We start from the raw sequence: 23,949 nt of genomic DNA, 5'->3' as shown, positions 1-23,949 counted from the left end.
GGACTTAAATGGATTTGCCACAGTCACCACCAACTTCATAAGGATTCGCATGGACCAGTGTGTACCGACATAAACATTTAGGGTCTTGCCCAACCAGAAGCCCTGGATGAACCAGGAGATTTGTAATCCGCTGAGGGCTATTTAGGGCTGGGGACACCAAGCTGGAGTTCATTGTCACAAGTACGTCTATGCACAGGTGGAACAAAAAAAAGTTACCTGTAGCATCATCTGAGCAGCATTCACAAGATAAACATAAATTAATTAAAAGATTCAAAGTACATTTATTATCAAAGTATGTATGCAGTATACAACCCTGAGATTTGTCTTCCCCACAGACAGCCACAAAACAAAGAACCATGTTACCAAACTGTCCAAAGAAAAACATCAAACCCCCTTCCCTCCTCCCAGGTGCAAAAACAAAATCACGCAAATGATAACAAAAACAAGGAAAACCCAGCACGTGAAACACAAAAATCACCAGACATATTTCAGTACAGTTCAGCTCAGTGTTCATTATCTGCAGGCCTTCTTGAGGATGTCTCTTCTGGTGGAATTGTTTGCTGGTACCATCTTCAATTATATATATATTTTAAAATTACAATTGAACAAAAAAAAGTTCATTTTAGTGCAAAGTTTAGTGCTCATCGTGCTGTTAAACTGTGGTGATTGGGGTTTTCTTGGTTGGTTCAAGAACCAGATGGTAGAAGGGAAGTAACTGTTTTTGAACTTGGGTGTCAGGCTTCTGTACCTCCTGCACGATGGTAGCTTCAAAAAGATGGCATGGCCCAGATGGTGGGGATTTCTGATGAGGGACATTGTCTCCTTGAGGCAGCACCCCCAGTAGACACTACCGATAGATGGGGAAGGACGAGTCCACGAATCTGCAGCTTCTTACAGTTGTGCAGATGCAAATTGCCATATCAGACCATAAATCAACCAATCAGGTTATCTCTTGTAGAAGTTTGTTACCACATTAGATCATCAATATTTAGAGATAATAAACAAGATTTAGGACTGTATATCTAAATATAATAAAGTCATAAGCCTTGGTAGGGTACTTAGATAAATACACACATTATAAAATAATTGGATGGTAGTAAACTGTGCTTATTGGGCAGTATATTCAATGTGTGCTACCAATGATGCTGAGGCCTCAGTCAGTCAGGGTCCACCACGGATGTTGCATCTTAGCTGCCTGGATATGCAAGTCAGGGCAGTACAATATGGAGAACAAGCTGCTTCCCCGGTAGCAAGCAACCCCTCTCCAAGCATCTGATGAACCCAAAGGAACAACAGAAACCAATACAGTTTGGCATCAGCGGCATCACAGGTTGGTGTTGAACTCAAGGTAGGACCACCTTAGGGACTCTGGCTCTGGATTTTTCCATCAGGGTTTACTCCCAAAGCCATCCCCACGAGTGGGTATAGCCGCAAGGCAGCAGAGGTTTGAGATCAGAGTTTCCTTTCTCCTAGATGAGCTGCCAGCCACAGCTGACGAGCCCCATCTGCTCAAAGTGACTGGTTTTAAGGCACCAGTCGCCCACCTTTGCCCTTTCTCTTGTCTGTAGTAACAGTTGTGCTGGGCTTAGGAGCTAAGCCACACGTGAAGGCCAGGAGCTGGACTTGGTTGTCAGAGGCTACTTGAGTCACGCAACATTGGGAGCATTCAATAGGTAGTGGGAGCTTGTCCTCACTACCACTCCCAGCTATAAAAACCTCCAGAAGAATTATTATTAACGCCTATAAAATTACTTCATTATTTCTTAAACATAAACTTTGGCAGAAAATGTTTGCCTATAAATGGCATGTGTTACACCAATGGGTTACTTTGAAGAGCTTTACAAGCAAATAATATAACAGCAGCCTCTGGCCAGGTGGAATGAACATCAATTTCTCTAACCTAGTAAATTACGCCCCACCCCCTCTTTTTTCATTCCCATCTCTGGATCTCCTTCACCCCTTCTCTTCTCCTCACCAACCCATCACTTCTCTGGTTCCCTTTCTTCAATGGTTCACTGTCCTCTCCTGTTAGATTCCTTCTTATTCAGCCCATTAACACTTCCATCTATCACCTCCTAGCTTCTTACTTCATCTCCCCTCACCACCTTCCCCCATACCCAGTTTCACCTGTCACTTTCTGGCATCTCCAGCCCTGGTGAAGGGTCCCTGTCCAAAACAATGACTGTTTATTCTCCTCCATAGATGCTGCCTGACTTGCTGAATTCCTCCTGCATTTTGTATGTGTTGTTAACACTGAATTTTATTATTTTGAATATTGGTAGAGATTTCCTTAATCCCCATCAGGAGACCAAATATCCAATTTTACCTACCAAAGAATGAAATGAGAAATTGTCAAACTTATGAATTTTCATAATTTGGTACTAAATGCAAGAAAATAAGACTTTGCAGAAAGAAAGCAACAGCACTTTTTTTTTAAATTTTGCATCTGTAGGAATTTGGACCAAAGTTATGATGCAATTCATTTCTCTATTAATCTATTTATTCCTGCCAGGGGAAGGAGGAATTTTCGGATTGAACTTGAGATATTGATCTAAACATTCTTTTTCTGTGCAACTCCTTTTGAAGCACTGCGGATGTGCTAACAGTGATTACATTCCATTGCAAGCAATTTCACCCAAACTATTAACAACAATATATATAATTTAATCACCATTCAGATCAGTACCAATCACACTCAATGGTAATTCCTTACCCATGTCATTATTAACTGCTTTGTCTCATTCCTGCCTTGCCTAGGGCACCATAAATAATAAATAGTAATAGAACCATAAATAGTTAAATAGTAATATGTAAATTATGCCAGTAAATTATGAAATAAATCCAGGACCAGCCTATTGGCTCAGGGTGTCTGACCCTCCAAGGGAGGAGTTGTCAAGTTTGATGGCCACAGGCAGGAATGACTTCCATGACGCTCTGTGCTGCATCTCGGTGGAATGAGTCTCTGGCTGAATGTACTCCTGCGCCCACCCAGTACATTAAGTAGTGGATGGGAGACATTGGCCAAGATGGCATGCAACTTAGACAGCATCCTCTTTTCAGACACCACCGTGACAGAGTCCAGTTCATAATTAAAGGAAAGTTTTGCAACATTTGCATTCACTTAAACAGAGAAATGATTGTCTGTAATAGTTCCAAAAGATTGTGGACTGTCGACTATAGACTGCTACAACCATCCATGGACTCAGGGACTTGAACTATATTTTTTGTGTGTAATATATTTTACTGCTGTCTGATATGTGCTGTATGTGGCTGTTGCTTCTGTGTTTTGCACCTTGGCCCCTGGTTAACTCTGTTTCATTTGGCTGTTGCATGACAAATAAACTTTAGCTTGAAAACATTTGTGCTGGTCACTTAAAGAAGGCAGGTAGCTGGCGACCAAGTACACAGCAGTGGGTTATTGCTTGCAAATATTGCCTATTGGTAGTCATCATTTCCACCTGAGATCTTGCCATAAAATTGTGAGAACTATGGCTGTCTGGACTAATTTCATTTATTTTTTTTTGCTCTGCTCACTGTAAGCTCTTAAGGGAATTAAGATGAGTGGGGTGTGAGAGGATGGGGGTCGGTTGGGAGAGGGAGACAGGGATAGAGAGAGGGACAGGTAGGGATAGATAGGTATATAGATGTACATACGCATGCGGGAAATAGTAGAGTAACGTGAACCATCTTATAGAATTTATACATTTTAAAAATGTCCATTTCTCATCAAACGGTGTCATTTTCATGTTTCATCTCTGGGAGGCACTGTCCAGATTGCTGTGATGATTGAGAACTTCTCTTCATCGAGGATGGGTCACAGCGACACGCTTTCCCCTTCTGGGTGCAGGGCAGGTTGGCTTTTAGACGCTTCTGGTTTCTGGAGACCCGGAGTTCCTGAGAGTTCCAAGTGGGTAGCGTTTGCCGGCAGACAGTAGTGGGATTCGTGCATCCGTCCGGCAGTGACACTCCGCGCGTGTGTGTTTGTGTACAGGTCCCGTGAAAATAAACTGAAAAAGTTACATTATCGTTGTAACTCAATGGCGTCAATACGCTCGCCGATTACCAGCGTTTTGTGGTGCTTCGTGATCTTTGTACCCCTTGGTGAGTTTTTAAAAACATTATAATTAATGTTTCACGTTGACTTAAACAGTTCTCGAGACCCCTTTGTTATATTTCAGTTCAATATTTGAAATGAGTACTCAATTGTTTTCCAACCGCATCACTTCTCCGTAGTTTAGTGAATACAGGCTGCATTTTAAAGAAAATGTAGATTATTCAATAATTCAGCAACTCTCATTCCCACCCCCCCCCCTCCCCAAAGGGTCAGGGCCGACCCTTCTGGTTGATAGTTTGGTTGATCGGACCGGGGTTGTGAGTGGTGGCTGGGCTTTTAGGGCGAAGGGGAGTACTTGCCCCCGAATCTTCTGCGTGAGGGTTATTGGATTAATTGTGATGGCGCATGCAGTCAAACAGTTTATAATGTTATGCTTCCTTCCTGGTGGCGGGGGAAAAAGGTGGGGGATGAGCACGAGAATGAGAGTCTAGTGACCATTGACTTCAACCCCGACGGGAGGGAGTTATTTTGCTGGAAACATAAACAGCTTGTGGTTTATGTTTGCAGTGCATTAAAATAGATAGAAGCACTTTGCAGTGACTCTATGTAATGTGTTGACCTGGATAATGAACGTGGTATACCTTTTTACTGTGTGTGTGTGTTGAGTAACATTTTAAACAGCTGCATAAGTTCTTTAAATGACAGGTGTGATTAACAAAGGTGAACCACATTCTGGTACGACCACGGTTGACTCACCAGCGGAATCCGCACGCACTTTGTCCCTGTGTCCTAGGCCATAAGACAGGAGCAGAATTAGGTCGTTTGGCCCGTTGAGTCTGCTCCACCAGTCTAACATGGCTGATCTGTTATCCTTGATGCCCTCACTAAGCAAGAGCCAATCCATCTCCTCTCTAGATATACCCAATAACCTGGCTCCACAGCCGTCTATAGCAATGAATTCCACCCATTTAGCCTCTGGCTAAAGAAACTCTTTCTCATCTGTTCTTAAGGGACGATCTTCTATTCTGTGGCTGTGCCCTGTGGTCTTAGGCTCCCCCACTATAGGAAACATCCTCTCTACGTCCACCCTATCTAAGTCTACAATAGGTTTCAACACAATCCCCCATTCTTCTAGACACCAATGAGCCATTAAGTGCTGCTCACACGATTAACTCTTACATTCCTAGATCATTTGCATGAACCTCTTCTGGATTGTCTCAAATGCCAGTGCATCCTTTCTTAGATAAGGGGTCTTTTCTTTATCCCAAATGTCTTTCCTTGTAATACATGAAATGTTTGATTATCCTGTGTGGTTGTAGTGGATGAGTATGTTCACCCATGAATCTTTGACCTTTCACCTTGTCTGTTCGGCCTTTGACCTGATAATTTTGTTTGTTTCTTTGTGCTCAGTATCACATTTCATTCTGTGCTGTTCAGTCTAAAAGGAATTGCAAGTATACAACTAATCTTGCAGTGTAGGAGATCCTCTGTGTTCAGCTTTCTAAAAGGGGATTGAGTTAACATTTTGGGTGATGCATGTCGCCTCAGGGATTTGTCTGTATTCAGAAAATTATACTTCTCTGGTTGCGAGTTTCTACATGTCATGAACTTTACTATCTGCTCCTCAGTGGATCTGAGTGTGTGGCTTGAAGCTCATCAAAATTTGGCATATTGAATAGGAATTGCAGTGAGAAAACTCAGAAAAGCGTAATGTTATGGAGATCCTTTTTGTTTTTACAAGCAGAAGAGATGAGGTGAAGCTGTAAACAGAACACGTTTTATTGAGTACAGCAACTCAACTAGACAACAGGGTCTGGGACAACAACATACCAAATGTGTATCACATAATACTCAGTTCTTAAAAATAATTTTTATTTAAACTACTACTCTGCTTCTGTTTAAACGTAGGGAAAACATGCAGACTGTTATGTTCTGCAACTCCAAAACATAAGAGCTAATTGAAAGGAAAACAAGGGAGCCGAGAGATGCGAGTCTTGTTTACTTTAAGCAAGGCACACATGTATCATGTGGTGACGTGGTGATGTATGCCATTTACATACTTTTACATATAACCTGCAATGCATTATGTAAACTATATTTACAATATTATTCAAATATTACTGAAATATTAAATGCACAATAATCCTGTCTGCTTAGCTATAAATTCAAACCCAATATGGAATGCATCTCAACTTGTATACATACTATATATACAGTATACTGCAACTAATATATAGACATCGGCAGCATGGTAAATGTTTAAATTGCCCATTCATATTTTAAAAGATTGATTTGCTGTGGAGACTTTTTACTCTCGTGGGAAAATATCTTTCTTCACAAGGGGACCAGTCTGCTTGGTAGGTGAGACTTGCGGCTGTGAATCAATCTCAGCTTCTGGGGGTTCCTCTACAGTGGTGCAGGAGTTGACGTTGAAACTACAGGAAGTGGTTTTGACAGCTCTGGACACCTTCTCCTTTTCTCGTCCTCTTTCTCTGGATCGATTTCGATCCTTGCTTCTCTTCCAGTCCCAGCTTCTTTCTCTCTCTTTATCCTGCTCTCAATCCCATTCTCATGTTCGTTCTATCTTTTATACCTTTCTATTTTCTCACTCAGGTTTTTTCTCTTTGCTTCTTCTCTCCTTTTCAACTTCTTGTCCTTCTTTTCCTCCCTTTTTCTTTTGAGTATCTCTGAAGTTGCTAATTTCTCAATAAATTAGGTCTCATTTATCCTCTACCATTTTCATGGCATTTATGTCATCTTCCTCTTTCTTTTCCATTTTCTTCTTTCTAGGATGTACGTCTTGATCTTAGGAAGGTGCATTTAGTTCACTGGTGTATCTCTTATTAATCCTTCTATTGCTCCTTTTACAATCTGATCTTTCCTCTTGGTTTCCTCATCACAACATCATCTGAGGAATCCTTTGTTTTCAAATCTTCTTTGTCTATTTTTTTTTAAACTTCCATTCATCTAGCTGGGCTTTGGTCTTTGCATCTACTTTTACAAGCAGCTGTTTATCTCCCATTTGAAGTTCATGCAATAACCTTAATGCATGCAGAGTAGATTCTGGTTCTTTATACCAATTCATTTTATGCTTGCAACTTTCCTGAAGCTCCTTGAATTCTCTTCCAACTTAACACCAAAGCGCATTTCACAAGTAAATGTCTGATTAACGTTTCAGAAGCTTTCTCAGATAAGTTGCCTACAAAAATTATTGTAGTCAGACCACTTTCTTGATACCTCTGAGCAGCATGGTCCTTCCTTGGTTCAGAGGCACAGAGGTTTGTCCTCTTTTGAGCAATGCTTCATTGCGTAGAGCGTGGAGACGGTTGCGGCATCATCCAGTACCTTTCTTAATTCACTTTCAGTTGACTCTGTTGTAGGGGATGTGGCATGCAAATGGTGGATGGATCTCCCATCATGTTGTAGTTGTCTCAGCCAATCACGGCCTCACAATGCAGGCCCTCCTGTTTTCTTTCTTTTTCAATCTTTTTATTAATTTCAAAATATAGAGACAAAACTTAGCAATAATACAGATAGTAGAAGATATATTGTTACACTTAAAAAAAGTAATTGTAAAATCAAATAGTGTAAATTAACAAAGCTCCCAATCATGTAGAACTAACAACGGATAATACAAAGCAAAAAAAAAACTGGAAAAAAAAATCATGAAAAAGAAAAAAAAACAAAACAAAAAAGAAACAAACCTCATCCCCAAAGAAAAACAAAATTAATCAACTAAACTAAAAGACTTGGGCAAAACTAACAACTTAAAAATGGAAAAGAAGAAAACCTTAGTGTCGACGACTCCATTCCCCTCCAACAACAGTACAGAGAGATAAAACAAGTTTGGAAATGATCAAATTACATCAAATGAAAATGCTGAATGAATGGCCTTGAAGTTTTTTCAAACTTAATGGAAGGGTCATAAACTGCACTTCTAACTGCACTTTTTACCACATACAAACCCAGTATGGGTTGCTGGTTGTTGTATTTCACTGTTACAAATGTCATTCCCAGTGAAGTTATCTTTTCTCCAGTATAAGGTCTTAGTTGGATATCTGCAGTCAGTATTTTAGAAATGCCATTCAAACTCATTTTGTGGATTGACTGAAACAGCCGAGCCAGTGTCCAATTCCATTTTAATTAATTTGCCATCCACCTCTGGTATAAGACATATTGCTTGTCTATTGTAACTTTTCACATTGTAAATCTCAAACCTACTCAGTCCTGTGTTACTCAGTCTCACTTGCTCAAACATTACTATCTCTAATTCACTTTTCTGTGATAGGGTTTTTTCATACAAGTGGGCATCTCCTTCCCACAATAACTGATGAGGGGGGCACAGTATTTTGTTCAAACTTGGTAAAATCTTTTAAGTTGTACTCGAATATCCTAAGGAAGCCAGATGGCATTGGATGAGAATCTCACATCCTGAGAAAACACCAACTTATCAGCACCTATCAATTCCCATTGACCGTAAATCCTGTTTGGACAACTTTGGGCTCATAAGTGTAAACATGATCTATTTCATATGGGCTTTCTTACTGTGTAATCTGATAACAATTTTCCTCAGAAATTTTTAAGTGTTCTGGTTTGATCTTTAGAGTGATGCCCTTGATTTCAGACACTCCTTGGGATCCTTTACATTTTGTTCATCCTTGACACAAAGTTTTGAGGCTGACTTGTCCCCATGTGGTAGTTTGGTGTGGCTATATAACCTTATGTGTATTAAATGTCAGTGGCACCAATTCCTCCCATTCACAGTCCCGGTCAAGTCCGGCCGGCTCCTTGCACGCTCCGTGCTGGGTTAAGCATCGACTAGCAACTCAGCACTGTAAAATTAAAAAACCGGACAAAAATACTAAAGCCATGGCAAGGTTACTGCCCAACGCGCCACAAGGCAACTATGTGTAGAAGTGGGACCGGGCCAAACTGTTTAAAGTATTAAGTGTCTGGAAACCCTGTAATAAATCTGGAGGTGGGCAGGGCATGGTACTGCCCTCTTACGCAGGGGTTCTATGTAGGGTTACATGGTTTAGTTTGCAATGGGGGCCAACACCAGCGAAATTTGACACACTTTGTTCTGGTTCTTCAACAGTACCCCCACCCCTCTATTAGCAGCTTCAGGGTGTTAGGAACTATCCATGACTGTCAATACCTGGCTTGTCTCCCAGAGGAAAGCAAATGCGAGACTTGTATCTAAGAATCCTCCTGTACTGTTTTATTTAGAGATGTTCACACCGGGTTTATGAACAGAGTACCAAGCCAATGCTAGGTAAAACCAGAAATTGCCAGTCCTTACTGAATTGGCCAAGGTCACTAGCAGTTTTCTCTCCGTGTCCTTGTATCGACTGTACATAATATTTCCCCAAATTTTTGTAGTAAATCCCTTGCACACACCCACAGACTGACATGGGAGGCTACCATTGCAATCCTCCTGCAAAACTACTAGTGTGGTGATCTATGTAATTGGTACTTGTGTCAATTGCCCTTTTCAGTAGACAGACATTAACTGTAACCTGCAGTTTGCTGAAGTCCTGTTGCCCTATGTCCATGGTGCAGAACTGTTCAGTTAATTCTGGAGTCTACGGATTGCCCTTCATCCCAACCCAGTTTTTCCTCCTCCCGCCATTCAGGCTCTTGTGTCCCCAGAATTTCCCATTGAAATTGCTATGTCCACCTGATCTAGTCTGCATTCAAGAAAGTGGATGGTGATATTACTGTCATTCATTGCTTGAATGATGTTTATTCCAGAGCTGCACTCCAAGCAAATCATCCTTCTGTTCCGCAATGTCATTCCCACGCTGGGACCATTCAATAGACTCTCATAAATGTTAGATCATATTAAGTCATTCTGTCTGAATTCCCTCTCCAGTCAGTCTGCACACAAAGCAATCCTGTATTGCTTGATCTGTAAAGGTTTAGAAATGAGGGTCTTTACTTTGCCCATGTGTTCATCACTTGCCCTGATGTCTCGTTGCACATCAAGCCTGTAGAACTGCTTGTTAATGGGTGATAGATTGAACATGTAGTTTCTCAGCCTGAAGCCATAATGAATGGAAATCCCCAGCATTGGAGAAAAATGCCCCTTCAAGGTTTTCAATAAGTCCTGATATAATCTGTTGTCCAGAGTATGGGTTGACACTAGACTACCAATAATATCTGGCATGACTCTGACTGTACCAACATCAACAGTATCCTCTTCTTCCTTCCTGACTATTATTCCATGGTCAAAGTAACTTAGATTCAATTTTTTCTCCATTCTGATGTTTGGTCTGAACAACAACTGTACCTCTTGACCATGTCTGCATGCTGTTATGCACTGAGTTGCGGCTGCATGATTGTCTGATTAGGTATTCACGTTAACAAGTACAATATCTGATAAGATGGCCACTGAGTGCATGGAGTATTGTACTAGATACTCCTGTTCAGTAAGCATTACTCCCTCAAATATAGCTTATCTAATTTATTGCTCTTTGTCTCTGCCCAACAACATGAAGAACTACAAACACTTGTGACTGCTGTTCAGATGTTGCTGCATGAGAAGGAAGCAGTACAATGACTGTATGTGTGAAAAATAGAGTGTGTGGCTTACAGAGAAGAGCAGTATAACAGAATATTAAGGAAATAATGAGGTGTGAGCACTCTGTATAAGGAATGTATGGATATGCTCCAAAGAACAATGTCACCATCAAAGTTTCAGGGTCATTCCACCAGGTTCAAGAACAGTTAGTACTCCACTACCATCAGGCTCCTGAACAAAAGGAGATAACTACACTCACTTGCCCCATCACTGAAATACTCCCACAACCAATGATCTCACTTTAAAGACTCGTTATCTCATTATCTCATGCTCTCATTATTTATTGCTATTTATTTATGTTTGCATTTGCACAGTTTGTTTTCTGCACTCTGGTTGATCTTCCATTGGTCCTGTTACAGTTACTATTCTATAGATTTGCTGAGTATGCCCACAGGAAATTGAAACTCCGTTGTATGTGGTGACTTATCTACTTTGGTAATATAACAGACTTGGCTTTGAAATATTGGTTGTGGCAAATGGGGAAAAATAGTTTCATTTATTGATTCCTTTGGAAATAATTTAAGAACTTTGTTAATTGGATGCCATTAGCTTAGGTTGTTCGGCACAACATCTTGGGTCTAAGGAACTGTTCTTGCGCTACGTATGTTCTCTTGCTTGATTGACATGGAGAATAAATCTGAAAGGACCTGTGTTGGAGCTTATTGGGGTGAGGGTCTACAATTATAATTTTCCAAGGATTTTAGTACTCAAGTACGCAGAGTTAAACTTTCAAAAAGGCTAGACCTTTCCGTCAAACTGCCGCAACATGTTCAGAATATGTGGTTTTGTCATTGTACAACATAAATTCTGTAAAAAACCAATCCACATATTGTCAAGTACCATCACAATGTTAAGCAATTATGTGAGTTCGGAGCAAGCCTCAACACATGGCATTCCCAGGATAAAAGGACCTTGTTTTGAAAGTCTGGTTGGAATGATTTTGCTTACATGAGGATTTGGGGACTAATCCTTTCCCGAACCATTGCTGTTTAGAATGTAAACCTGTCGTGGTTCATTGGCCCACAATTACTGTGCTAACGATGATGTTAAATTAAACTCAGTGCCATCTGCCTGCGGACGATCCATGCTCAAAGTCAAAGTCGAGGTTATTGTCAAATGCACAAGTCCCTGGGTCCACACTTCCTTGAGGCAGCATCACAGGCATGTGGCATCAGAAAAAACAGCATTCAGCAGAGAAAATCAAAGTAATCGTAAAATACACACATTTTTAAAGAAAACAAACTTAGAACAAAAAAAAAATCAGAAGTCCATTTTCGTGCAAGGTTGTCACAGTGTTCCTAAACTGTAGTGATCAGAGTTTTGCTTATTGGTTAGTGGTTGGAAGGGAAGTAGCTTTTGAACTTGGTGGTGTGAGACTTTAGACTTTTGTACTTCCTTCTGTAGATACGATAGTGTAGGATTTTGTGAATAAGCCACGTGAGAGTCGGAGGAGAAGATGGCAGCGCACCGCGCGTGCGCAGCTCTCTGGTGAAAAATGATATCGTATCCGTTAAATAGGGGCCGTGGACAATTCTGATTTGATGGACAATGGATGTGAAAGCACAGAGGAACATCTGGAGATATTTCTGAAACACCCGTTCGCTGCTGTTGTTACTGTGTGGTCGTGAATCTTTCGGAGGGTAGGCCTCAAAATTCCTGGCCTTGCCTGCTTTTGGCGACTGAGGAGGAGGTTGAATCGTTCGGACAGAGATGGCGCTCAGTACTCGGTGTCGGAGAGCTGATCAGAGCTCGAAGTTTTCAGATGACTCAGTCGGATTGTGGTCGGCATGGCAGGGAAAGTTTTTCTTCCTTCTCCCGTCTGTGTGAGATGTGGGACATTTGAGAAACTTTGAACTTTACTGTGCTCACGGACTTCTTCATCAAGTTATGATATTGTTACACCAGTTAGTCCTGATGAAGGGTCTCGGCCTGAAACGTCGACTGTACCTCTTCCAAGAGATGCTGTCTGGCCTGCTGCATTCACCAGCAACTTTGATGTATGTTGCTTGTTATAATTATGCGGTTTTGTCAGTTTCTTCAGTCTTGGTTTGTCCTGTATTTTGTGATATCACACTGGAGGAAATAATGTATCATTTCTTAATGCATGCATTACTAAATGACAATAAAAGAAGACTGCATGTCTTCATAATCACATTTGCATTATGAGCAAACCAAAAGCAGTCACTTTACACTGATGTTGTTACGTCAGACACCCTGTCTTAAAGCGAACACAACTCATTGACGGTGTTTGTGAATTCTGTAGAAGTTTCTATTATGAACAATTTGTGTCATCTGTCACCCTTTACATTAATCTACACAACAATGTTGTTTGCCTAAGTGCCCCTTAATCAAGTCTGCTTCCAACACCACTCCTATCAGCGTGCTCCAGGCATCAATGTCTCTAGGTGTAAAAGGAAATGATCGTCTCTTTTAAACTTTGCCTGCATTCATTTGCTACTTGCTTGGGTAGTTTGATGGTCTGTTGGAACCATAAGTAATTTGTGGCTATTTTGCAATACCCTTAGCACTGAAATAAATAAAACCTTTCTTCTAGTGCAATACATCACTTTAATCTAATTATCTGTACCCAGCCCATCTGACTCTTCCAACACTAGGACATAGGATATTTGATCAACATTTTAAAAACAAGCTTTTGCATTGCATGTTGGACTGCACCAACTGAGATTTACATCAGTTTGAGTGCAAATGTTCGTGGAGCTAAGAGTAGTTATGCAAACCTCATTGCAGCACCATTTTGCTCCAATTGGAGTTGACAAAATTTCCACTAAATTGGATTAATGCTTAAATCGCCTTTGAAGTGTAAGGACTTTCCTATGTTGTGAGAGTCTGAGACCAGAGGACACAGCCTCAGAGATTAGGAGGAATTTCTTTAGCCAGAGAGTGGTAAGTCTGTGGAATTCTTTGCCACACACAGCTGTGGAGGCCAAGCATTTATGTATATTTAAGGCAGAGGCTGATAGATTCTTAATTGGTCAGGGCATGAAAGGATACAGGGAGAAGGCAGGAGATTGGGGCTGAGAGGAAAATTGAATCAGCCGTCATGAAATGGCGGAGCAGACTTGATGGGCCAAATGGCCTAATTCTGCTCCTGTATCTTATGGTCTTATGTAGAAACAACTTGTGCGGTACCAGGGCAGCAAAAAGTGTTGAACTAAAAACGGGAAGTACTTTTCTTCTATGCCTTATTTTTTGGAACTTCTCCCCAAATGTACTTCTAATTTTTATCAACAGGTTGCCAAGTCTGTGAAAATTGCCTGTTTTGACTTCCCAGTTGCAATCGTACTGGATGTTTCCTAACTCCTGATCTTGAAGAGTGCACCTAATTCCAGAGCGATGCCAAACCACATTCTAAAACACAAGTTCAAGCATGTCCATGTGTATGTGAGAGAGCATTTTACAATTCCACTGCAAGCTGTTTCTGTGCATTAGGTATTTTCCCATTCCACAGCGAATTGGCTTGCATTAAACCAGTCATCCGAACAACAGTGCGGTCAGGGTGCAATCTTTTCCTTAGGGATCTCACAAAGGTCTGGAGGCATGGAAACAAAAGCAGGCGATGCTTGACACATTCAGCAAGTCTGTGACTAGTGGTGTGCCACAGGGATCAGTACTGGGTCCATTGTTATTTGTCATCTATATCAATGATCTGGATGATAATGTGGTAAATTGGATCAGCAAATTTGCTGATGATACAAAGATTGGAGGTGTAGTGGACAGTGAGGAAGGTTTTCAAAGCTTGCAGAGGGATTTGGACCAGATGGAAAAATGGGCTGAAAAATGGCAGATGGAGTTTAATACAGACAAGTGTGAGGTATTGCACGTTGAAAGGACAAACCAAGGTAGAACATACAGGGTTAATGGTAAGGCACTGAGGAGTGCAGTAGAACAGAGGGATCTGGGAATACAGATACAAAATTCCCTAAAAGTGGCGTCACAGGTAGATAGGGTCGTAAAGAGAGCTTTTGGTACATTGGCCTTTATTAATCAAAGTATTGAGTATAAGAGCTGGAATGTTATGATGAGGTTGTATAAGGCATTGGTGAGGCCGAATCAGGAGTATTGTGTTCAGTTTTGGTCACCAAATTACAAGAAGGATATTAATAAGGTTGAAAGAATGCGGAGAAGGTTTACAAGGATATTGCCGGGACTTGAGAAACTCAGTTACAGAGAAAGGTTGAATAGGTTAGGACTTTATTCCCTGGAGCGTAGAATAATGAGGGGAGATTTGATAGAGGTATATAAAATTATGATGGGTATAGATAGAGTGAATGCAAGCAGGCTTTTTCCACTGAGGCAAGGGGAGAAAAAAACCAGAGGACATGGGTTTAGGGTGAGGGGGGAAAAGTTTAAAGGGAACATTAGGGGGGGCTTTTTCACACAGAGAGTAGTGGGAGTGTGGAATGAGCTGCCAGATGAGGTGGTAAATGCGGGTTCTTTTTTAACATTTAAGAATAAATTGGACAGATACATGGATGGGAGGTGTATGGAGGGATATGGTCCGTGTGCAGGTCAGTGGGACTAGGCAGAAAATGGTTTGGCATAGCCAAGAAGGGCCAAAAGGCCTGTTTCTGTGCTGTAGTTTTTCTATGGTTTCTAAGTCAGGCAGCACCCTCAAAAAGGGAAGCAAAATTCATGTTTCTAGTCATTCCTGTTCTGATACATTTGAAATAATAGTCAGTTTGAAATAATCGCTTTCCAAAGATGCAGCCTGAACTGCTGACTGTTTAGGGGCATTTTCTGTGCAGGCAGGCTACTTAACTATTGCACTTTCAGAGCTTATTGAGTTCTGTTTTCCTCCTATTGCTTGCAGGTAGTTTGTACAATTCTATAAAGGCTTTCAAACTGAGGTGGCATGGTACCCTAGTGCTTAGCAGAACACTGTACCGCGCTGGCAGCCCAAGTTCAATCCCGTCGGTAATTGTAAACTGTCCGGTGACTAGGCTAGAGCTAAATAAGGGGTTGCTGGCTCGAAAGGCCGGGAAGGTCTATTCCATGTTGAATTTCAGTAAATAATGAATAAAAATCTACCCTCAGCCAGTAGCTTCTAAACGTAGTTAAGCATGGTGTCATGGTGGTCAGAGTATGTGTCTTGTACTCTATTACTTAAAAAGAGTGTTCTACATGGAAATCACACCTTATGCCTCTTTTAGTATTACACATGCTCATTAAGACATCTATTCCGTACAATGGAACACAGCCCACTTACAGCAAAGCCAGTCAGAATCTCATTTGAAATTCCTTGATCTTATTCTCACAGCAGTTCAATACATGATGACCCAAAAGCAAAATATTACAAATGCTGCAAATGGAAAATAAAAAAAACAAAATGTTGGATATATAAAATAGGGTCAGGCAGCATCCATGAAGAGGTGATGTCCAGTATCTCCTGGTCTCTCCCTCTCTCCCTCTCTCCCTCTCTCCCTCTCTCCCTCCCTCCCTCTCTCCCTCCCTCCCTCCCTCCCTTTCTCCCTCTCTCCCTCTCTCCCTCCCTCCCTCCCTCCCTCTCTCCCTCCCTCCCTCCCTCCCTCTCTCCCTCTCTCCCTCCCTCCCTCTCTCCCTCCCCCCCGCAATGAGAGCAATCCGCCCAGTTTTTTTTTAGGCAACAGGGCATACCATCTTTAATTATCCACAAAGTTAATTTAAGGCTACACATGAATTACAATATGATGCACCCCACAATGTAATTACAATCATATTACAAAATAAACAGAAGTATTGACATTAAATACAGTATACAAACAATATACCTGTATACATATTTACAGATCCCCATTACTAAAGATATAGAATATTCCATTGTTCATGGTGGGAAAGGCACCATAAAGCCAACCCATTATAAGAATATACTGGGGAAGATATTGAAGTATGCATACTTAGCGCCAAGATAGTAGAATTACAAGGGTGTGTGTGTGCGTGTGCGTGTGTGTGTGTGTGTGTAAGTGCACATGTGTGCGCAGTGTGTTTACCAAGCGCTGTCTGTCAGATTCAAGAAAGGTCAGATTTATCTGACAAAATTAAGGACACTGCAATATGCTTTGCAACCAACAAAGGACTGATGGCATGAACATTGACTTCTCTAACTTCCGTTAATGCCCCTCCTCCCGTTCTTACCCCATACCTTATTTATTTATTATTTTTCATTTTTTCATTTTTTTTCCCTCTCTTTTCTCTCTCTGTCCCTCTCACAATAACTCCTTGCCTGCTCTCCATCTTCCTCGCATTAGGCCTCCCATCCCATGATCCTTTTCCTTCTCCCGCCTTGTATCCCTTTTGCCAATCAACTCTCCAGCTCCTAGCTCCATCCCTCTCCCTCCTGTCTTCTCCTGTCATTTCGGATCTCCCCCTCCCCCTCCCACTTTCAAATCTCTTACTATCTCTTCTTGACGAAGGGTCTCAGCCCGAAATGTCGACTGTACTTCTTCCTATAGATGTTGTCTGGCCTGCTGCGTTCCACCCTCATTTTGTGTGTGTTGCTTGAATTTCCAGCATCTGCAGATTTCCTCGTGTTTGATGCAATGTGCTCACTTTTGTTACCCAGGAAGCTGGGCAGCAAGTTTTGTGCAGAGTAAAGACCTCACAAGCAATAAACTGCTTCCGGTTCCCAGTGTACTTGACTTTTATAAGATCCACAGCCCCAGGCTTGGCAAAAGAGAATGAAAATAAAATAGTTTGAAAGTCAGCTTTGTAAGCCCCTTAATTAGAACGAGTTAAAAGTGATTGTAAATACTAATCCATTGGTTACATTGTTCCACTAACGAGGGAACTGAGAACAACCAAGTTATTAGTGGAGGATAACACTTACATACAGACAGCTGGAAAGGAGCGCACCCTATATTCTGACTGGTGAAAGTGGGGTTGCCAAATTTCTCACTCCCAAATAAGGGACAAAAGTAGCAGTCAAATACGGGACACTTGTGTTTACCCCGAGGAAGACTACCATGACCATGAGGCCTTGCGTGGGCACCTGTGAGCGCATGCGTGTACGTGCCGATTTTTTTCTACAAATCGGTTTTGGCTTCATCTTCCCAACTACACTGTACGTACATTAACATGAGGAATTCTGCAGATGCTGGAAATTCAAGCAACGCACATCAAAGTTGCTGGTGAACGCAGCAGGCCAGGCAGCATCTATAGGAAGAGGTACAGTCGACGTTTCAGGCCGAGACCCTTCGTAACCCTTCGAGACCCTTCGAAGGGTCTCGTCCTGAAACGTTGACTGTACCTCTTCCTAGAGATGCTGCCTGGCCTGCTGCGTTCACCAGCAACTTTGATGTGTGTACATTATTTATACTTTATATAGGCTGTGTATTTATCATATCGTTCCAGCTTTTACTATATGTTAGTGTTATTTTAGGTTTTATGTGTTATTTGGTATGATTTGGTAGGTTATTTTTTGGGTCTGGGAACGCTCAAAAATTTTTCCCATATAAATTAATAATAATTGCTTCTTCGCTTTACACCATTTCGCCACGAAAGGTTTCATAGGAACGCTCTACCTCAGTGGGGGAAATATGGGACAAGGGCAGTCCCATATAGGACAAACCAATGTAGCCCAATATAAGGGATGTCCCGGCTAATACGGGACAGTTGGCAACCCTAGGTGAGAATGAGATTTAGGCAGTTCTGACTGCAATAAAGATTACTTAGTATTACAAATGGTAATGGATAAATTTAACAAATCCACTCAAAATTAAGTTGAAATATGAACTCTCTGAGGATCAAAGTCGAAGTACATTTATTATCAAAGTATGTATGCAGTGTACAACCCTGATATGCTTCTTCCCACAGACATCCATGAAACAAAGAGACACCCTTTCAAAGAAAACATCAAACACGCAACGCACAAAAAAAGAACAAATCATGCAATTGGGGAAAAATGAGCAAAAAAAAAAGACAGAGCATAAAATATTAAACTACAGAATCCTTGAAACAGTCTAGGAATGTTCAGTTTAGTTCTCTTACTTCTTACTGTCCGTTACACCATTTAGGGCAGTAATAAAGGTCCTCCCTCTCTGTCTGTCTTTACAGTTGCCTACAGATATAGAAGGATTCTTCATTGCTGCTTCTGTAACGGTTTTGTTTTGCCAGTCAGGGTTGTTAGCCCTGAGCTGAACCCCCAATCCTGGAGGACTGGTGAACCACTCTTAGTCTGGCCTCTACCCTTTGAACTGTTTGGCATGGGTGACCCTATCAGGGGCCAAAACACAAGGCCCTGACACCAGCCAAATAGCTCACTGGGTCATTGAGGCACACAAGCCTCCAAAAAGTTGTGATCCTCGTGGAGGCCAGTTTAGTTGAGTTCAATTTAGCACTATGTTGTTCGTTGACTGCAGGCATTAACTTAAAAAAATCTCCTGTAAACTAATGAAATTATACAATAGATGGTCATTGCCTTAATTTTTATTAGTATAATGAGATATTCTTGTGCCTGAGAGAACATGTGATAGCAGCATATTTACTCAGGAACGTCAGCCCTAACGTACATTTTGTCTTTTCAGTGCATGCTTTTTGTGAAGATCCTGATGACGATGACCTTGTGTGTACTCAAAGAAGGTAAGTACTTGAATTTAGTTTCAACTGGCATCAAGGGGACTTTGAACCCTTTTGCAGGTTGGTATTTTCCTAGAGTGAGCTGCTGTTATTTGAAGCAGGTAACTTTAGGTTTATCCAATGCAGGGGATTCTCTAATAACAAAAGTGCCTTGAACATGTGTGCAAGTGAAGAAATAACTTGTCAAAGGAATTTTATTCCTTAAGCATTTTCAGAACAGGAGAAGCACGCAAGAATTTAATTAGGAGGCCACTTGAGTCTGATGTGTCGTGGAATAGAATTGAATGTAATGTAGCTCTTAGTCCAGAGTTGTGTTTTGTGTCTCTCTACATCCACCTCTGTAGCAGTCCCTAATTGAGTTTGTGCTGCTAGAGCTGTTCTCTATATCTTTGTTATCTTAAGACTGGATTATTCCAAAACATTTCAGGCCGACATAACTTGGAATACTCTCCATGAACAAATGAGTATGTAAAATTCTCGTCAAGTTGTGCTCCAGGTTTCCGTTATGCCTCAGTTTTGGTCCTTTTTGACTTACACTCGCTTGCATTCAGATCTCTCCATGGTCTTAAATGTGGAACATAGAACACAGTACAAGCCTTTCAGCCCCACAATGTTGTGCCAACTTTATGACTTCCTCTAAATGATCTAATCTAAACCTTTCCTCCCCCATAACCCTCCATTTTTCTACTATCCATTTGCCTATCTAAGAGTTTTTTAAACACCCCGAATGCACTTGCCTCTATCACTACCCCGGCAGTGTGTTTCGTGTGCACACCGCTTTCTGTGTAAATAGTAAACAATTTGCCTCTGGCAACTCCCCTCCTATACTTCCCTCAAACCACCTTAAAATTGTGCTGCGTCATATCAGCCATTTGCGCCCTGGGTAAAAGTCTCTGGCTGTTCACTCAGTCTATACCTCTTACCATCTTATGCACCTTTAACAAGTTGCCTCTCATCCTCCTTCACTCCAAAGAGAAAAGCCCTTGCTTTTCATTCCCTTCCTTTGCAATGTCCTCCAACTCCACAATCCTCAAGCATCTTCCCCACCCCTACCAGTCCTGGCTTTTGGAGAAGCTAGACTTTAATCATTCATTATTCTGCAGCTCTTTTTTTTGGCTGGTGGATGCTAAATACTCTCCCTAATCCCCTGAACCCATCTTGAGGTCCCTTGTAATATCTATCTCCCTCTTTGGCCATCTTTTTGGTGACTGGTTTTAAAAATTACATTAGAAGTTTCAGTGTTGTGTTTCATTGATCTTGCTCTATGAAGCTTCTTGAAATGTTAAACTGCATTGGAAATACTACTTCAGGGGTTCCCAACCTCGGGTCAATGGACCCCTTGCTTGATGGTATTGGTTCATGGGATAAAAAAGACATTGTGAGCCCCTGAGCTACATTAACACAAGCTGTAATTACTCTCCTGTCATATTCTGTTCTGAAGAATGTGCTGTCATTGGAGAGGGTTCAAAAGAGGTTCATGAAAATGAGGCAGGGATTGAAAGGCTTATCATATGAGCAGCAGTTGATGGCTCTAGGCCTGTACTCACTGGAATTCAGAAGGATGGAGGGGGATCTCATTGAAACCTATCGAATGTTGAAAGGCCTCGATAGTGCGGATGCGGGGCAAATATTTCCTCTGGTGGGCCAAGTCTAAGCCCATAGGACACAGCCTCAGAATAGAGGGATATCCTTTTAGAATGGAGATGAGGAGGAGCTTCTTTAGCCACAGAGTGGTGAATCTATGGAATTTGTCGCCACAGGCAGCTGCAGAGGCCAAATTATTGGGTATGTTTAAAGAAGAGGTTGATAAGTTCTTGATTAGTCAGGGCATGAAAGGATATGGGAAGAAGGCAGGAGACTGGGGCTGAGAGGGAAAATGAATCAGCCATGATGAAATGGTGGAGCAGACAAAATGGGCAAAATGGCCTAATTCTGTTCCTATATCTTACAGTCTTATTATTTTTACTCTGTAATATATACACCATAAATTCAAGCTGTTGAGATTTATTGATTTATCTTCCTTGCTTCTTGTGTGAATGAAGAATATGACTCCTCTCCAGAAATGTGTTTTAATAGTAGCACCATTCAACATTGATAGTAACAAATAGCCCCAAGAACAGGGGTTCCCAACCTGGAGTTCACAGACCCCTCAGTTAATAGTAGGGGTCCATGACATAAAAAAGGTTGGTAACTCCTGTCCTAGGGGGAAAAGGAAACAGAATTTTTCTCATCACCAGCCTTAACCATGGATGTGAAATTGGCTTTGGTATCGAAGGTAAAGATTATAAAGTTTGGCTTTGTTTGACACATGTACATCGAAATGCGTTGTTTTGCATCAATTGAAATTACTGAGGGCAGTCCACAAGTGTCACCATGCTTCCAATGCCAACACTAACCCTAACTGTACATCTTTGGAAGGTGGGAGGAAGTCGGGATACCCTGAGGGAAAACCCACAGTCACAGGCAGAACGTTCAGTCTCCTTACAGGCAGTGGAGGAAAGAGAATCCCGATCGGGGATCGCTGGTTCTGTAATGGAGTTTCACTGACCACTGTACTATCAAGTTGAGTTTCATTACATTTCTTTACTCCGTTTTGTTTGTCTTTTGACCTGGAGTTCAGGTAGCAACAATTCTACTTACTACGGTTAGAAACTCAAGAAGTTGTTGCTGAGTTAATTGGAGGAGAGGGTAAAAAGGTACTTGTGCCGAACTTCCTTCCCTTCGAGTGCAAAGCCATGTTCTAGAACCTAGATGCATTTAATTGGAGGTTTCCTTCCTTTGGCTGTTCTGCGGATTGGGGATGGGGGGGTGGTGGTCTTCACAATCCCCTCACACAGCGGAGCAGGCTGGCACTGCACCATTCTGACCTGGAACTTAATTCCGGTGTGAGTGGTCAAAAGACAGCTGGAATCCTACTCTGCGGTGTTGTCTAATGCTTGCCGTGATCATTAAGTGAGCAGATAAGATTGGCCGTTAGCAATTTAAAATCTGCTCCAAAACTGTTGATGTAAGCTGTGAGTTGGAAGTGAACAGCTGTGCAAGCTGCCCTAAAATGAATCCGGGGAAGAGTTGCGTGCGAGTGTTTATCTCTTGATGCTGGGGAATTACTGTTGTCATTGTAATTTGATATACGGACTAGCGTTAAGCTGCCTGGCACAATATTAACAGACCCACAAATCTCTCTTGCGCATTCAACAACTGCTCTGAGTTTATTTAGATATTTAAGAATGATTATGTAAAAGAGACCACGGAGAGAGCACTGTTTTTTTTAACAGATTATCTGGGAACAGAGTGCACACTGATACAGCAGGTAGTGCTGTTGTCTCACAGTCCTGGCGACCCTGGTTCTGTCCTAATCTCCAGTGATCTTTGCGTAGATTTTGCACATTCTCCACAGACTGCCTGGATTTCCACCAGGTCTTCATATCTTCTGGGTTGGTAGGGTAATTTTGCCACTGTCAATTGCCCTTAATGTGTAGGTAACATGCCGTGGCTGTGGTAGAACCTGAGGGCAGGTTGATACAAGTGTTGAAGATAACAAAATGGGATTTGCATAACTAGGAGCTAGAGAGTTGACAAGGATTTAGGTGTGCTGTTGTTTGCCTCTCTGTCTTTGTCCAAACTTGCTCTCTTAAATCTAATTTATAAAATGAAGTTTCCAAATTAGACCTCCAAGACAGGAAGCAACGTAATGCTCTATTGGCTGTAAATTATCCTGTGGGTTTATTTTCCAGTACATTTTTTGTACTTGGATTTTTGGAAGGCCTTTGACAAGGTGACATACATGAGGTTGCTTAACAAGTTAAGAGCCCATGGTATTACAGGAAGGATACTAGCATGGATAGAGCATTGGCTGATTGGCAGGAGGCAAAAGGTGGGAATAAAGGGAGCCTTTTCTGGTTGTCTGCCAGTGACTAATGGTGTTCCGCAGTGGTCTGTGTTGGGACAGCTGATTTGGATGACTGCATTGATCGTTTTATGGTCAAGCTTGTGGATGATTTGAAGATAGATGGAGGGGCAGGTAGTTTTGAGGAAGTAGAGGGGCTACAAAAGGACTGAGATAGATTAGGAGAATGGGCGAAGAAGTAGCTGATAAAATACAGCGTCGGAGAGTGTATGGTCATGCAGTTTGGTAGAACTAAAAGCGTAGACTATTTTCTAAACGGAGAGAAAATTTAAAAATCTGAGTTGCAGGATTCCTTGCTTGTTAAACACTGCTGAAGTCTCACTTGGAGTATTGTGAGCAGTTTGGGGTCCATTATTTAAAAAAAAAGGATGTGCTGACTTTCGAGAGGGTTCAAAGGAGGTTCATGAAAATGATTTCAGGGTTGTAAGGCTTGTCATATGAGGAGTGTGTGATGGCTCTGGGCCTGTAGTCACTAGAATTCAGAAGAATGAGGGTGACCCAATTGAAACCTATTCAATGTTGAAAGGTCTCAGTGGAGTGGATGTGGACAGGATGTTTCCTACAGTGGGAGAGTCTAAGACCAGAGGACAGGGCCTCAGAATAAAGGGGCATCCTTTTAGAATGGAGAAGAGAAGGAATTTTTTTAGCCAGGGAATGGTGAATCTGTGGTGCTTGTTGCCACAGGGGGATGTGGAGGCCAAGTCATTGGGTATATTTAGGGCAGAGGTTGATAGATTTTTACTGAGATACAGCGTGGAATAGGCCCTTCCGGCACTTCAGCCACGCTGACAGCAATCCCCCTATTTAATCCGAGCCCAATCACGGGACAATTTA

At 41.7% G+C, this 23,949-nt stretch overlaps 1 protein-coding gene across 1 annotated transcript in view; it reads left to right on the top strand.

Annotated features, from left to right (window-relative positions):
• The first annotated feature begins 3,796 nt into the window (after positions 1-3,796).
• The window catches only part of LOC140210992 (protein shisa-5-like), a 116,318-nt gene continuing 96,165 nt past the window's right edge, over positions 3,797-23,949 (top strand). The window contains exons 1-2 of the mRNA XM_072280322.1: positions 3,797-4,101; positions 19,157-19,211. Of these exons, the coding sequence (XP_072136423.1) occupies positions 4,038-4,101; positions 19,157-19,211 (119 nt within the window). The 5' untranslated portion in view covers positions 3,797-4,037. The remainder of the gene's footprint in view (positions 4,102-19,156; positions 19,212-23,949) is intronic.

The sequence above is a fragment of the Mobula birostris genome, chromosome 16 (genome assembly GCF_030028105.1).
Source record: "Mobula birostris isolate sMobBir1 chromosome 16, sMobBir1.hap1, whole genome shotgun sequence".
NCBI classification, from domain to species: domain Eukaryota; kingdom Metazoa; phylum Chordata; class Chondrichthyes; order Myliobatiformes; family Myliobatidae; genus Mobula; species Mobula birostris.
Note: the sequence above shows the minus strand (reverse complement) of the source record. Positions and strands in the feature narration are given on the sequence as shown.